Raw genomic sequence first — 12,803 nt, 5'->3', positions numbered from 1 at the left:
GAGAGAAAGGTCTTCCTTTGCCGTTGGTTCACCCTCCAATGGCCGCCGCGGTTGGCGCGCTGCAACCGGCGCACCGCACTGATCCGATAGCAGGAGCCAGGTGCTTCTGGTCTCCCATGGGGTGCAGGGCCCAAGCACTTGGGCCATCCTCCACTGCACTCCCTGGCCACAACAGAGAGCTGGCCTGGAAGAGGGGCAACCGGGACAGAATCCGGTGCCCCGACCGGGACTAGAACCCGGTGTGCCGGCGCCGCAAGGCGGAGGATTAGCCTAGTAAGCCGCGGCGCCGGTCTAGCCACCAAAGCATTTCTGGCCCCGCAGGGATCAGTGAGAGCACAGTGTTTATTACACGGGGAGTGGTTGGAACCCAGTCGGAGGCGGTTAGAGCCATGATGCCTCATCTCACAAGCAGGCAGCACAGACCCAGGCTGCTCAGTGGTCCCGGGAGCAGACACGCCTGCTCCATGTCCCCGGGGAGCCGCCATCAGTGAGTGGGTCACCTCCAAACACCTGTCCACTGGGTGTCTTCCTGTCCCCAAGACCCTCGCCAACTGGCTGAGCAGTGCTCACCTGTTGGGAGAGGGAAGGTGGCCCCTCCGGGGCACTCCCAGCAGCATCACGTCCAACAGGGGAGAGCTGCCCCCCACGAGCCCTCGGCTGCTGGGCCTGGGGAACAGCGTGCCAGCTGCCTGTGTCCGTAGCCCAAGGCCGCTGAGTCCAGGAAACAATGCGTGCCAACACCTAGCAAGCGCTGTCTGGTGCGTGATGCCACTTGTCCATCTTCATCCCTCAGCAGATGCCACTGAGCGGTTCTAAATCCCAGCGTAGGGCCCCTGCTCAGCTCACCTGCCCGGCCTCTCCTGCTCCTTGGCCCAGCGGAAGGAAAGGGCCCCCTCCCTGCCCTGCCAGGGTGTGGCTGTGTCTGGGGGCAGCTGGTCCCCCAACACCCACAGCCATCAGCCGCACCCGTGCCGGTGCTTCCCAGGGGCTCTGGCTTCACTTGCTCCTCGTCACAGCTGGGAGGCGGCTGACGAGACACTAACGTCACAAGTGATGTGACGCCCATGGACAGAGCCGCACCTCGAGCAAACCCAGATTCTCAGTCCAGCTTCCCAGCCCCCTGGCCCTGAAGTGGCTCCACAAAGCGGGGTCTTCTGTGCAGCACTAAGGGAGCCCCACGCACACACACTCACACTCATACACACACACAGATGGGCACACGCAGCTGTACCGTGTGCCAAGCACTCCTGTTTTCTGTTCTGCTGAATTGCCATTGGCGTCACACTGACCGTGATTAGGGCCGTAGAACAGTCTAAACTGGGACACTTTGCAAGTACCAGAGGGACGCCGTGCGTAAGTCCCGGGAACAGCGGGCGCTGGCTGGATCTGTCCAGAGTAGAGCCGGATGTTGTATCACCCTGACTGTGACCCCCAACCCTGATGTTGAGACCCTCAGTTGGGGAGCTGTGCCGGGACCGTCCTGGGGGACCCGTCTCCGTCTGTCCCGCTGACTCGGGTCTTTCCTGTCTTACAGATTTGAGCGGTTCCGAACAGGCCAGACTGCCAAGGTAAAGGCCCTTTTCCGTGCCTGGGTGATGGCAGGTGAGCAGGAGCAGGAGGGTGCTCCCCGCCTCCCTGCCCGGCATCCTCCACAGGCTGGGGCTGCCTGAGGAAGCAGAGGGCTCTTCCCACAGGGTGCGCCGCTGCCCCTTCTGGGCCAGTGTGCTGCGCCACCAGCTCACGCCTGAGGGTCTTTCCAACCTCCCTGGGGCCCAGCTAAGCTGGAAGAGGGGCAGGGAAACCTCCTGCCCCCAGCCACAGCTACAGACAACTGAGCCAGGGGGAAGAAAGCCCGTGGGAGGGAGAGGGGGAGGATGACGGGGCGCCTCCCTCCCCTAGGCCCCCAGCGAGGCTGAGCCAGCCGCAGACCTGATCGACATGGGCCCCGAGCCTGCAGCCACCAGCAGCCTGTCATCGCAGCTGGCGGGAATGAGTGAGTGCCGTGTGCAGGGCGCCTGCCGAGGGAGTGGTGGGGCTGTGGGCGCCCTGCTGCTCCCCACCTGCAGCGGAACATCTGTTAGCGTGCTCCTGACAGATGTAAGCAACGCTCGCCCTGTTGCCCGGGTTGGCTTCAGGTACTGCCTGCTGGCCTCGTGCTGAGCCCTGGGGGTCCTTAGGACGCCGTCTTGAGTGGGCTGCCACACTAACAGCATGCCTTTTGAGAAGTCGCTCCCTCTAGCAACAGTGGGCGGCCTTGTCCCTGTTCCCTACTCACAAGAGCCCCGGAGGGAGTGACTGTGTCTCCCCCTTAGAGATGTGTGAGGGAGAGCAAGAGGGGGAGTGGCCTGGGTCCCTGGCCAGCAGACGTCCTATCCCCTCCGTGCCCTCTCTGGCCTGCCTCCTGGCCCTGTGTGCTTCTCCAACACCAGGCCTGGGCTTGGCAGGAGGATACAGGGACAGCGGACAGATCCTTCACGCGGCCTTTCTGCCCCACAGACCTGGGCTCCAGCAGCGTGCGGGCCGGCCTGCAGTCTCTGGAGGCCTCGGGCCGGCTGGAGGACGAGTTTGACATGTTTGCACTGACCCGGGGCAGCTCGCTGGCTGACCAACGGAAAGAGTGAGTGGCGCATCCCCGTCCTGTCCCCTGTAGAAGTGAGTGGCTCTCGGTCAGGGGAGAGCCTCTCCTGGGGTCCCTGAGCCTGGGTGGATGGTGGGCCCCCCAGGAGGACAAGCACACAGCCCCCTAAGTCAATTCAGTGTGGCTAAGAACCTGGGATAGGCAGGGAAGGGAGGCCCGCGTGTGGCGAGCCCACTCAGTGCCAGAACCTTCGAGAATCTGGTCAGAAGGGGACTGAGACACAGAGCCTGGGTTACTTGTCACAGTCAGGCAGCGAATGTTGATAGCACCAGCTTGGGAGCCCAGGGCTGCGTGATTCTCAAACAGTGCCTCCAACCCTGCCCCCGCCCCCTGCACTGTCCACCACAGACAAGCCCACAGAACAGGGTCCTGGTAAACCCTCAGGGACTTCCAAGACCTGGTATTCTGTTGTCCTGTGATACCCTCAATTTCCTGAGAAGCCCCCTCAGGAGTGAGCACTCGGCATCGGAGCCGGACTCTGCCCTTCCCCAAGAACGGAGGTGCTCAGTGGCCGAGGCCTTGGTCCATGTGTCCGTCAGGGTCCGGCCTCTTGCCTCAACCTCCCAGAGAGTGGTTCCGCTTGAGCTTGCTGGGGAAATGGTTTGCCTCATGTTTTTGCTTTATTTTTTATATTTTTAAGATTTATTTATTTATTTGAGAGGCAAAGTTGCAGAGAAAGGGAGACACAGAGAAGCCTTCCATCCTCTGGTTCACTCCCCAGATGGCCACAATGGCTGGAGCTGGGCTGATCCAAAGCCAGGAGCCAGGAGCTTCTTCTGGGTCTCCCACATAGATGTAGGAGCCCAAGCACTTGGGCCATCTTCCACTGCTTTCCCAGGCCATAGCAGAGAGCTGGATCGTAAGTGGAACAGCTGGGATTCAAACTGGTGTCCATATGGGATGCCGGTGCCATAGGCGGAGGCTTAAGCTACTATACCAAAGCGCCAGTCCCTTTAATTTTCTTTTTAAAGATTGATTGGAGGGCCTGGTACGGTGGCTTAACAGGTAAGGTAAAGCCACCTTCTGCAGTGCCGGCATTCCATATGGGCGCTAGTTGCTGCTCCACTTCTGATGTAGCTCCCTGCTGTGGCCTGGGAAAGCAGAAGATGACCCAAGTCCTTGGATCCCTATACCCACATGGGAGACCCTGAAGAAGCTCCCAGCTCCTGGCTTTGGCCTGGTTTCAGATCGACCCAGCTCTGGCCATTACAGCCATTTTGGGAGTGAACCAGTGATGGAAGACCTCTCTCTCTGCCTCTGCCTCTCTGTAACTCTGCCTTTCAAATAAAAAAAATTTAAAAAGATTGATTTGAAAGTGACAGAGAGAAGGAGAGACAGACAGTTCTTCAAATCTTCCATCTGCTGGTTCACTGCCCAAATGGCCTCAGCCGCCAGCTCTGGACCCGGCTGAAGCCAAGAGCCAGGAGCTCCATCCTGGTTTCTCACGCAGCTGGCAGGGACCCAGGCACTTGGGCCATCTTCGGCTGCTTTCCCAGCTGCGTTAGCAGGGAGCTAGATCCGAAGTGCAGCAGCCGGGACTCGAATCGGCACCCACATGGGATCCGAACTTGAATCCGGCATCCCTAACTGTGGCTTAGCCCACTGTGCCACAACACCCACCCCAGGCTCTGTGTTTTACAGCACTTTGCATATGCCCCCCAAGGCTGAGCTGTGGGCAGCCAGGGTTCTTACAGCCAAAGAAAGTTCTGGATTAGGGATCCTCCCAGCTGAGCCCACTTGGCTCTCCGTGGTCATTCGGTGGCTTTGGGAAGTCACCTGTTGATGGCCTCTGGTCCAGGGATTCTATGCATCCACAAGGGCAGGTCAAAGCTGGCGCGTTGCGGCCGGCCTGGCTCCGTGAGGTGTCTCTGCCATACCGTGGATCGTCACGAGCCTGGGCTGGGAGCTGATCTGCCCTTAGTCTGTTCTCCAAGTCCAGGTGCTCTGGGACCCGCAGCAGCTCGGGGAGGCCATGGAGTTAGGGACGCCGCAGAGGCTGCTGTGTGGATGAAAGCTAATGAGCCTGGCGGGACGTGCCGCCAGGAGCGCGCCCCGTGCACAGTCCCAGCGGGCAGCAGCACCAGCCGCACTGGGGAGCACCAGCACCTAGCCTGGCTCGCCAGCCTGGCTGAGCTTTGCTGTCTCACCATCCCTCCTCAGGGGAGCAGGCCTGGGGAAGGGGACCAACTCGCCTGGAGCCTGTCTCCCAGGGCCTGCAGTCTCCTGGGGAGTGTGACGTGTGCGTGGACCACTGCTGTGCGGCGCTAGGCACCGGGCAGCACACACACAGAGGAGGCCACGCAGCTCTGCAGAGGGCGCTCAGGACTGGGCAAGGCAGGGCTGGTAAAGACGCCACTGTAGCACCAGAAGCCACACGTGTGGCGGGTGGGAGACACGGGCCGTGGCTCCCCGCAGGCGTGGGTGGACAGGGTGGAGAGGCCGCCGAGAGGGAGGCAGGGCTGGCCAAGCCAAGGCAGGTGGGTTTCAGCCTGGCCGGCATTACGTAGAAAGGCTCGTGTTACCAAACTGCTCTTGGCTGGGCACAAAGCGTCATCCCTCACACCCGTTCTGAGGCCGGGGGCTCTGGCAGGCCTGCCCCTGGGGACGAGTCCAGGAGGCACAGGAGAGTGCCTTAGCGACAGCTGCCCCTCCCTTGTCCTGCTGGGCGGGCCACCCTTCTGCTCCCAGACCTTCCAGCTCGGGCCACTGGCTGGCCTCTCGCATCTGCCAGGGATCTCCCCTGCCCTTCCCTCTGCCAGCCTGGCTCCCGGCATCCCTCCGGCCTGCGGCCAGCTGTACTGCCGTGGCTCACAAGGAAGCCAGTTCCTCTCAGCCCCTGTTTCTGCTCCAGCTCTGACCACAGCCAGCCGCACGGTTGGCTCTGCCACTGCCCAGGCCCTCCCACTGAGCTGCAGCCAGGGCAGCAGGGCCACCAGATGAGCCCCGTCTTTGCCATGGTGGGGGCCTCAGCCAGGCCTCCCAAGCAGCGAGCCTGCCCTTCCTCACCGCTGCCCACCTGGGCCTGGGGACCGTACGCTGCCTCCCCGGAGGCCCCTTCTCCCGGATGCCCTTAGACAGGGTCACACACACCTGCCCAGCAGCCTCCCAGCACCTTCTGAGGAGTGGCTGCCTCCAGGAGAGGGAGCTGGGCCCCGTCCCACTGCAGCCATGGGTCCTGGGGACGGATGGAGAGGCCTGGGGGCTGGGGCGGGTGGAGAGAGCATGGCAGAGGTGCAGAGCGACTGGAAGAACCGTCAGTCTCTGCCCTTTGCGCAGGTGCCTGGCCTGTCTCACACCGTGACAGCCCCGTGGCGGCCTCCCTGCAGCTACTTCTACATGCCTGGCTGTGGACAGGAGCCAAAGGAATGGACTGGCAAAGGCTCACCCTCTGCCCACTGACCGCCTCCCTGTGGAGGGAGCAGACCGCTGCGCTCCTGGGATGGGAGTGGCTGCCTGGGAACCGGGGGTCCCATTCAAGCACACTGGCCTTGCAGGGGTTAAGTGTGATGTCTCCCAGGTCCTGGGGTTCAGCAGAGGCAGGGAAACCCTGGCCCCTTGGGACCAAGATGCTGCGCTCACGGCTTACCCACAAGGCCGGACTGACCTGGTGCCAAGACCTGGCCTTTCTCTGCCAGCTGCTGGGAGCAGAGACAGTGGGGCCCTTCCCATTGTCAGGGCTGTCCCCATGCCCTCCTTCCCTTGTCTGCCTGCCAGCACCTGCTGCTCCCCGCCCGGCCCCTCGCCTGCCTACCACGCCTGGCAGACTGCGCACCCCAGGCAACACCTAGAACCATCAGCCAGTCACCCTCCACTGGAGGAAGGATGGCCAGGGCCTAGGCGGGGCGGGGTCACGCCACTCATCTTGCCACGAGCCGGGGCGAGGCGGCCCCACCCAGCTTGCAGCAGCAGAGTGGAATCTGCTGTTCAGGCACAGCCTTGTCTAGAAGCTCAGTTTATGAAATTATAGAACTGGGAACTGCTCCAGAAGCGGGCTGCGGATAACCCTCCCGGAGCCGGGGTCTGTGAGCTGTGTCCCAGTCCCCTGCGTCTGGGCAGATCGGGCCAGAGCGGGGTGAGCTTGGTCTCGGTCCCTAACTCGCCAGCCGTTGCAGGTGCCTGTCACGCGGGCCACGTGTCTGAGCCTAATTCCCAGAGGCAGCAGCTGAGACGTTTTCTTCATTCTCAGGCCTGGAGAGCAGGGGCCCCAACCTGTCCCTTCCAGGGGGCTGAGCTCCCCGCCCAGACACGACCTGAGCCCATTTGGAGTCTGAGCCCAGCTTGCCCCACCCCTACCCGCCCTGTCCCACCAGCTGCCAGGCCTGGTACAAGTGCAGCACTATCTGATCATCATGGCCGCCTCTGTGTTTCAGGGTAAAATACGAAGCCCCCCAAGCAACGGACGGGCTGGCGGGAGCCTTGGACGCCCGGCAGCAGAGCACGGCAGCGGTAAGTGCAGGTCCCCCTGCCACCCGGCACCTTCCACAGGCAGGTGAGGGAAGGCTCACCCACCGCTGCGTGCCACACACAGGCTCTGAACACCCATGGCCTTTTCCGCGTATGGCCTCAGAGTGGGCCTTGGTGCCACTGGGTTGTTCCCAGCTTCCAGCAAAGGAAACAGAGAGGTTAAGATGTTTGCCCAAGAGCACACAGCAAGGATTCAGACCCGAGTCTGCATCAGGTGGCTGGAGACCAAGGCCTTGGCTCCACATCCCAGCTCCACTCTGACAGCTGTGTGGCCTCAGGCAGACCGACCATGTTCTGGGCCTCCACGTCTCCAGTACACGGAGGCTCACGACAGTGCCTCGCATCACTTACGCCGGAATGCACGCAACGATGTATTTAAGGGAGCTTTTATCTCAAAGGCAGCGTGGGCAGCAGGGAACCGCAGGGGCAGGCCCCGGGGCGTTACCTTGCCTAACTGTAATGAGTGACAGCCGCAGGCCCCACACTGAGCCCCCTCGGAGGTGACCCCTCCCCCAGCCTTGGCAAGAACTCCAAATGTGAGGTGGGTGCCTTGGGTGTGGGTCTGGGCACCTCTGGGCAGTGTGGGGAGTTCCGTCCCAGCCAGTGAGCAGACGGGGAGGTGGCTGGAGACAGCAGGCCATGCGGTTGGGGGCGGGGAGGGCAGGAAGCAGGCAGCAGAGCAGGGGGCTGTGGCAGCCCAGGGGCTTGGCAGGGAACCCCCAGCAGCTGGGAGCGCAGCGGACTTCCTGCCGGAGAGATGGACGTCCCTGGACAGCCTTGTGCACGGGCAGGACACGGACTTGACCTTGTCGTGAAGGGTCCGGGACAGACGCTGGGTGCGAGGCTGCCAGGGCATCCAGGCCACCACGGGGGGAGGAGGGAGGCGCTCCCTCTCCGCCCCTGCATCTCCCAGCTCCTGAGGGGTCGTCCCCGATTGAGAGCAGAGCAAGGTGCAGATGCTTGGGGCCTCCCGGGAGCCGCGTGGCTGCCACCAGGCACATGGAGCCCGCGCACCAAGCCTTAGACACACGTTAGGTCCTGTGTCCCCTGACACGTCACACAGACCCCCCAGGGCATGTCGGGGTGCCCCTTACAAAGGAGGAAGCCAAGCTCCAGAGAGAGGGACCGTGACCGGGGCCCGACACTCGGGAAAGCCACACAGCACTGGGTCTCCCCGGCGCTGCAGGCCTTGGATCCCAACACCTAGGCTTGGGAGAGGCCTGGCTCAGGCTCTCGAAGGCACTCATCTGGAGGCCGGTGCTGACAGCATGGACAGCAGGCTCCCTGATGAGCGCCAAGGAGTGGGGGCAGAGTGGAGCTCAGGGCGCCCCTCCTCACCTGCCTTTCCCCAGGGCCCAGCTTCCAGCCCCCAAGGACCCAGAAGATGCCGGGCTCTGGGGAGCCTGCAGTAAGTGCCTCCATCATGGCGGCTGAGGCTGACCCCGCAGCCCAGAGAGCAGAGCCGGGGCATCCAGGTCGGCACTGCTGCAAACCCCAGGAAAGACGCGTGTGCCTGCACACGCACAGACAGGTGCACACGCACGCAGACACACACAGCAACACGTGTGCAAAAGTAGGAACTGATGAGCAAATGGTCACCCCTACCGGACGTTGAAGCAACTTCCACCAGCCCAGGGTCTGAGTTCTTAGAACTGCGTGAGCAGACAGGCGCCTGCCTCCAGGTGCTTCCATCGGGCTGGTAGTAAGGCCCCCACCCCGGAAGCCAGGACTCAGTCTCCCTCCACCCCCAATCCGCTCTGGGGCCCAACATGTGGGAGGGGTGGGGTCAGAACCTGGGTGCCCATTGGAAGCCTTCGGGAGTCCCCACCTGCCCTCTGGGTGTTTGTGGGAAGGCTTGAGAAGTCTTGTGTAAGTTGCTCTCAGCTTTGCCTTGACCCATGCAAGGCTCTGGCGGCCCAGAGCTATGAGATTCATCCCACAGTGAGGCCCCCCTTCTGCCGATTCCCCTCTCCCTTTGCACCTGCTGTCCCATCCCCCATCCGGTACAGCCCTGCACACACACAGGCCTCAGAGCCTGCGGGAGGAGGCTGCCCCTCCCGCTCGGTCAGCCTGGCTCTGTCCCCCAGGAGGGAGACAGCGGTGAGAAGAGCTTCAGTGACTGGATGGCGAGACAAGGCATGGTGAGCAGGAGCCAGGCCCGGCCCCCGGGAAGCTGGACTGCTGCTGGCAGGGCTCTGGCCTGGGCGCAGAAGCAGGGCCTCCGTGGTGCTGTCTGAGGGCGCGGGGCCTGGCAGAGGGCCTGCTGAGAGAGGAGGGCCTGCCGGACCACATGGCTCAGGCCATCACCAGGCGGGTCACCCCGCACTGGCCTGGTCCCGTTCCTGCACGCTGGCTTCCGCAGCCCTGCGGTGTGCGTCCCCCCGCCCTCGGGCAGGGCCAAGGTGGCCCCTCTGCAGTGTTGCTGGAGGGTTGGCGCCTGCCTGTGCTCTGGACGCGGTGCTGCCGGCGGGGTCCTCGGGGGCTGGGTGACGGAACTTGGGGGACCAGAGCGGCTTGATGGGAGAAGGACTCTCGCTCGCCCTGCTGGCGCTGAGGTCTCGGCAGCCCTCCGCTGTGCTGTGCCCAGCCCTGCATCTGTCCTCCTGCTGTCCTCCCCCACCTCCATGGTAGGGACCCGTGGTCTCCGGAGGAGGAGAGGGGAGCCAGTGCAAGGAGATGAAGCCCATGCCAGGAGTCATGCTGAGCCAAGAGGCGGGGCCAGACGGGACTCTCCCACCCCGAGCCCTGCCCACGACCTCCATCTGGAGTCTGGCACCGCAGAAGCAGGGCGAGAAGGCCCTGGCCCAGCCCCGGAGTGGGTGCCTCCTGGCCGAGCCCAGGTCTCTGTGGCCCTCAGTAAACATCCCGACACTTGGGCTGCCCCTCCGACTCCACCAGCCTGGCCAGGCCTCACTTCCTGTCTGCCTTGGGGCTCTTCTCCACTCCTTTCTGCTGCAAACCCGGGCTCTACACAGGTGTCAGGACACGGAAGCTGGTGGCCGTGGCCTTGGCCGTGGCCGTGGCCGTGGCCTAGCCCAGCTCTGGTGGCTGGAGAAGGCAGCTCTCGTCCCCCTGGGCTGTTGTTCCCGGGCACCTGCGCCTGGGGTGGCCCCATCCTGGGCCTTTGCACAAGAAGCCCCCTCCTCCAGCCAGGACCCCTCCTGTGCCACCCTGTGTTGGGACTGGGGCGCCACTGTCCTCGTGGGGAGGGGCAGCCTTGGGCCCCTGCCCCAGAGCAGGGCGAGGTGGCGGCTTGGGGCAGGGCTGGTGACTGGCCAGGGCCGTCCAGCAGGGGAACACCGGCCAGCGGGGCCATGTTGCCCGCCACACTGTCCTCCCACGTCACCTGTTCCCTGCAGATTCCCGTCACCCAGGCCTGCCTCATGGAAGACATTGAGCAGTGGCTGTCCACCGACGTGGTGAGTGGGGCCCTAGCCCGCCCACGGGAATGAGTGACCACAGGGCTGGGGGAGGAGCCGTAGTAGCCGGTGGGGGCCTCGGGGCAGGAGGCTGCCCACCCCATGTCACATGTCACAGACCGCCTGGGGCAGTGGTCACCCTTCTCTAAAGGGACGTGCCCAGAGCGGGAAAGGCAGTGCCAGGACGTGGGGCCCTGGGCACAAGCATTCTCCAACCCCAGGGAGCAGAAGAAGCAGCGTCAGGCTCAGCTCCTCCGTGCACCCAGCCCCCCCCCCCCCCCCCCCGGCACCGAGCACCGAGCACTTGCCGGCCAAAGCCACCCAGCCCCTTCCCAGCTCCCAGCTACAGCAGGAAGTCCCCAGGTGTCAGACCGCCCAGGAAGGAAATTAATGACCCCCCCAGGACACACTGGGCACTGCACCCTGTGCTTGGCCTCTGGGTGTGTTAGCTCACTTAAAAATTATTTATTTTCACTTTATTTGAAAAGCAGAGAGACCGATCTTATTCCCCAAATGTCCACATAGCCTGAGCCAGGCCAGGCCAAAGCCAGGAGCCGTGAACTCCATCTGGGTCTCCCAGGGGTGGCAGGGGCCCAGGCACTTGAGCCTTCACCTGCTGCTTCCCAAAGTGCACGTTAGCAGGGAGCTGGGTTGGAAACGGAGCCAGAATGCAACACCAGGCACTCTGGGCCGCGGCCCTGCACTCTTGCCCTGTCCCGGTCCGGGTGGAAGCCTCCAGCTCTGTGTCCAGTCCCCGTGGTACCACAGAAGAAACCACGGCTCTGAGAAGGTGGACGGCGCCCAAGCCCTGCAGCTCGGGTGTTGAGGGCCGGGTGCTGTGCGGGCCGGGGACAGAGCTAGAGCGCGACACCAGCAAAGTGGCTCAGGGGAGCCTGAGCTGTCAGCTCTGCCCCGTCGCGGGGCCAGGCCGCTAACCTCTGCCTCCTCTCCTCCTGCTTCCCAGGGGAACGACGCGGAAGATCCTAAGGGCGTCACCAGTGAAGGTACAAGCCCCCAGCCCGCCCCCGCCCTCTCCCCCGGCCTGGCCTCCCAGCCCACCCCTCCCTCTCTCCTTCCTCTAGAGTTTGACAAGTTCCTGGAAGAACGGGCCAAAGCGGCCGACCGGCTGCCCAGCCTCCCCAGCCCTGCAGGCGAGGGGCCCCGGGGTGCCCCTGCTGGCGCAGCCCCCCGGAAGAAGACGCAAGAAAAGGATGACGACATGCTGTTTGCCTTATGAGCGCGGGGTCTGGCACCCTGTGCCCGGGCCTGGCGGGCCTTGCTCCCTCCTTTGGTGTCCTGCTGCTTGGGGTCCCTGAAGACGGGGCTGGCCCGGCTGCGGCTGCGCCGTGCTGCCTGGCGCCCAGGGAGGCAGTGGCATGGATCTGGTCAGCTCTGCAGTGGGATCCTGGCCGGCTCTGCCTCCTCCCCTACCCCGCTGGGCCCTGCTGCCTTCGCTGAGAACTGGGAGACCCCAGGACAGACAGAGCGGCTGCGTGATGGCACCCGTGGGACTCTGCCCTGGGCCCGTCCCCACTGAGCCCTTGAGAGCCCACACTGCCAGTCAAGGCTGGGGTGGCGACTCTGCTGCAGCCTCGAGTCACTGGCCCCTCCGTGGGGCCCCAGGCTTTAGCGAGCTGTGGGGGGCGGACCTGGTAACCCCTCGCTCTGCTGCTCTCTATCCAGGTACGAAGCTCAGAAGCTCAGGGTGGGGCAAGACCCCGCCAGCCCAGGCTGCAAGGTGAAGCCTGGGGGCTGCCCGGGACTCTGTGGCCCCACCCCACCCCCACTGCCTCTCCCGGCCTGGCCCAGCCCTTGGCCTTCCTCCGTCCTCCTGTGGCGCCTCTCGTGCTGGGAGAGGTGCCTTTTGTATCCCCAATTAAAGGTAGACAACCACCTGCCAGCAGCCTGGTCCAATGGGGGTGGAGTGGGAGCCCGCTGAGAGGCCGGCATCTGCGGATGTGCCCGGGGTGGTGGCACTGAGTTGAGTGTCTCCTGCCCTGCAGCTGTGGCACGTGGCCCACAAGGAGGGGAGGTACCCGGCCACCCCAGCTGGGGCGCAGGTGCTGGGCTGCACAGCGGCCCTGAGAAAAGTCAGGTCTCTGTTGTCTTTAGAAGAGGGGCGGGCGTGTTGCCCCCATGTTTCAGATGCCTAGTTTGGATGCCGTGGTACAGCCCAAGGCGCCGCACCCCAGGGCAGAGGCTGGGGCAGGCGTCGGCCCTCGCCCTACTCCTAGCAGCTCCAGAGCCCTGGGTTCCCAGCGTTGGCACCCCAGATTCCCAGA

The 12,803-nt window shown here is 63.9% G+C and overlaps 1 protein-coding gene across 2 annotated transcripts in view; it reads left to right on the top strand.

The window, feature by feature from the left end:
- Positions 1 to 12,416, top strand: part of TOM1 (target of myb1 membrane trafficking protein) — a 34,508-nt gene extending 22,092 nt beyond the window's left edge. The window contains exons 9-16 of one of the 2 annotated variants that reach the window (XM_062202933.1): positions 1,535 to 1,568; positions 1,900 to 1,993; positions 2,497 to 2,617; positions 7,009 to 7,084; positions 9,190 to 9,243; positions 10,462 to 10,521; positions 11,486 to 11,525; positions 11,604 to 12,416. In XM_062202933.1, the coding sequence (XP_062058917.1) occupies positions 1,535 to 1,568; positions 1,900 to 1,993; positions 2,497 to 2,617; positions 7,009 to 7,084; positions 9,190 to 9,243; positions 10,462 to 10,521; positions 11,486 to 11,525; positions 11,604 to 11,758 (634 nt within the window). In that variant the 3' untranslated portion in view covers positions 11,759 to 12,416. The remainder of the gene's footprint in view (positions 1 to 1,534; positions 1,569 to 1,899; positions 1,994 to 2,496; positions 2,618 to 7,008; positions 7,085 to 9,189; positions 9,244 to 10,461; positions 10,522 to 11,485; positions 11,526 to 11,603) is intronic. The other variant, XM_062202934.1, reaches the window with a different exon arrangement.
- The last annotated feature ends 387 nt before the right edge of the window (positions 12,417 to 12,803 follow it).

This window comes from Lepus europaeus, chromosome 10 (genome assembly GCF_033115175.1).
Source record: "Lepus europaeus isolate LE1 chromosome 10, mLepTim1.pri, whole genome shotgun sequence".
NCBI classification, from domain to species: Eukaryota; Metazoa; Chordata; class Mammalia; order Lagomorpha; family Leporidae; genus Lepus; species Lepus europaeus.
Note: the sequence above shows the minus strand (reverse complement) of the source record. Positions and strands in the feature narration are given on the sequence as shown.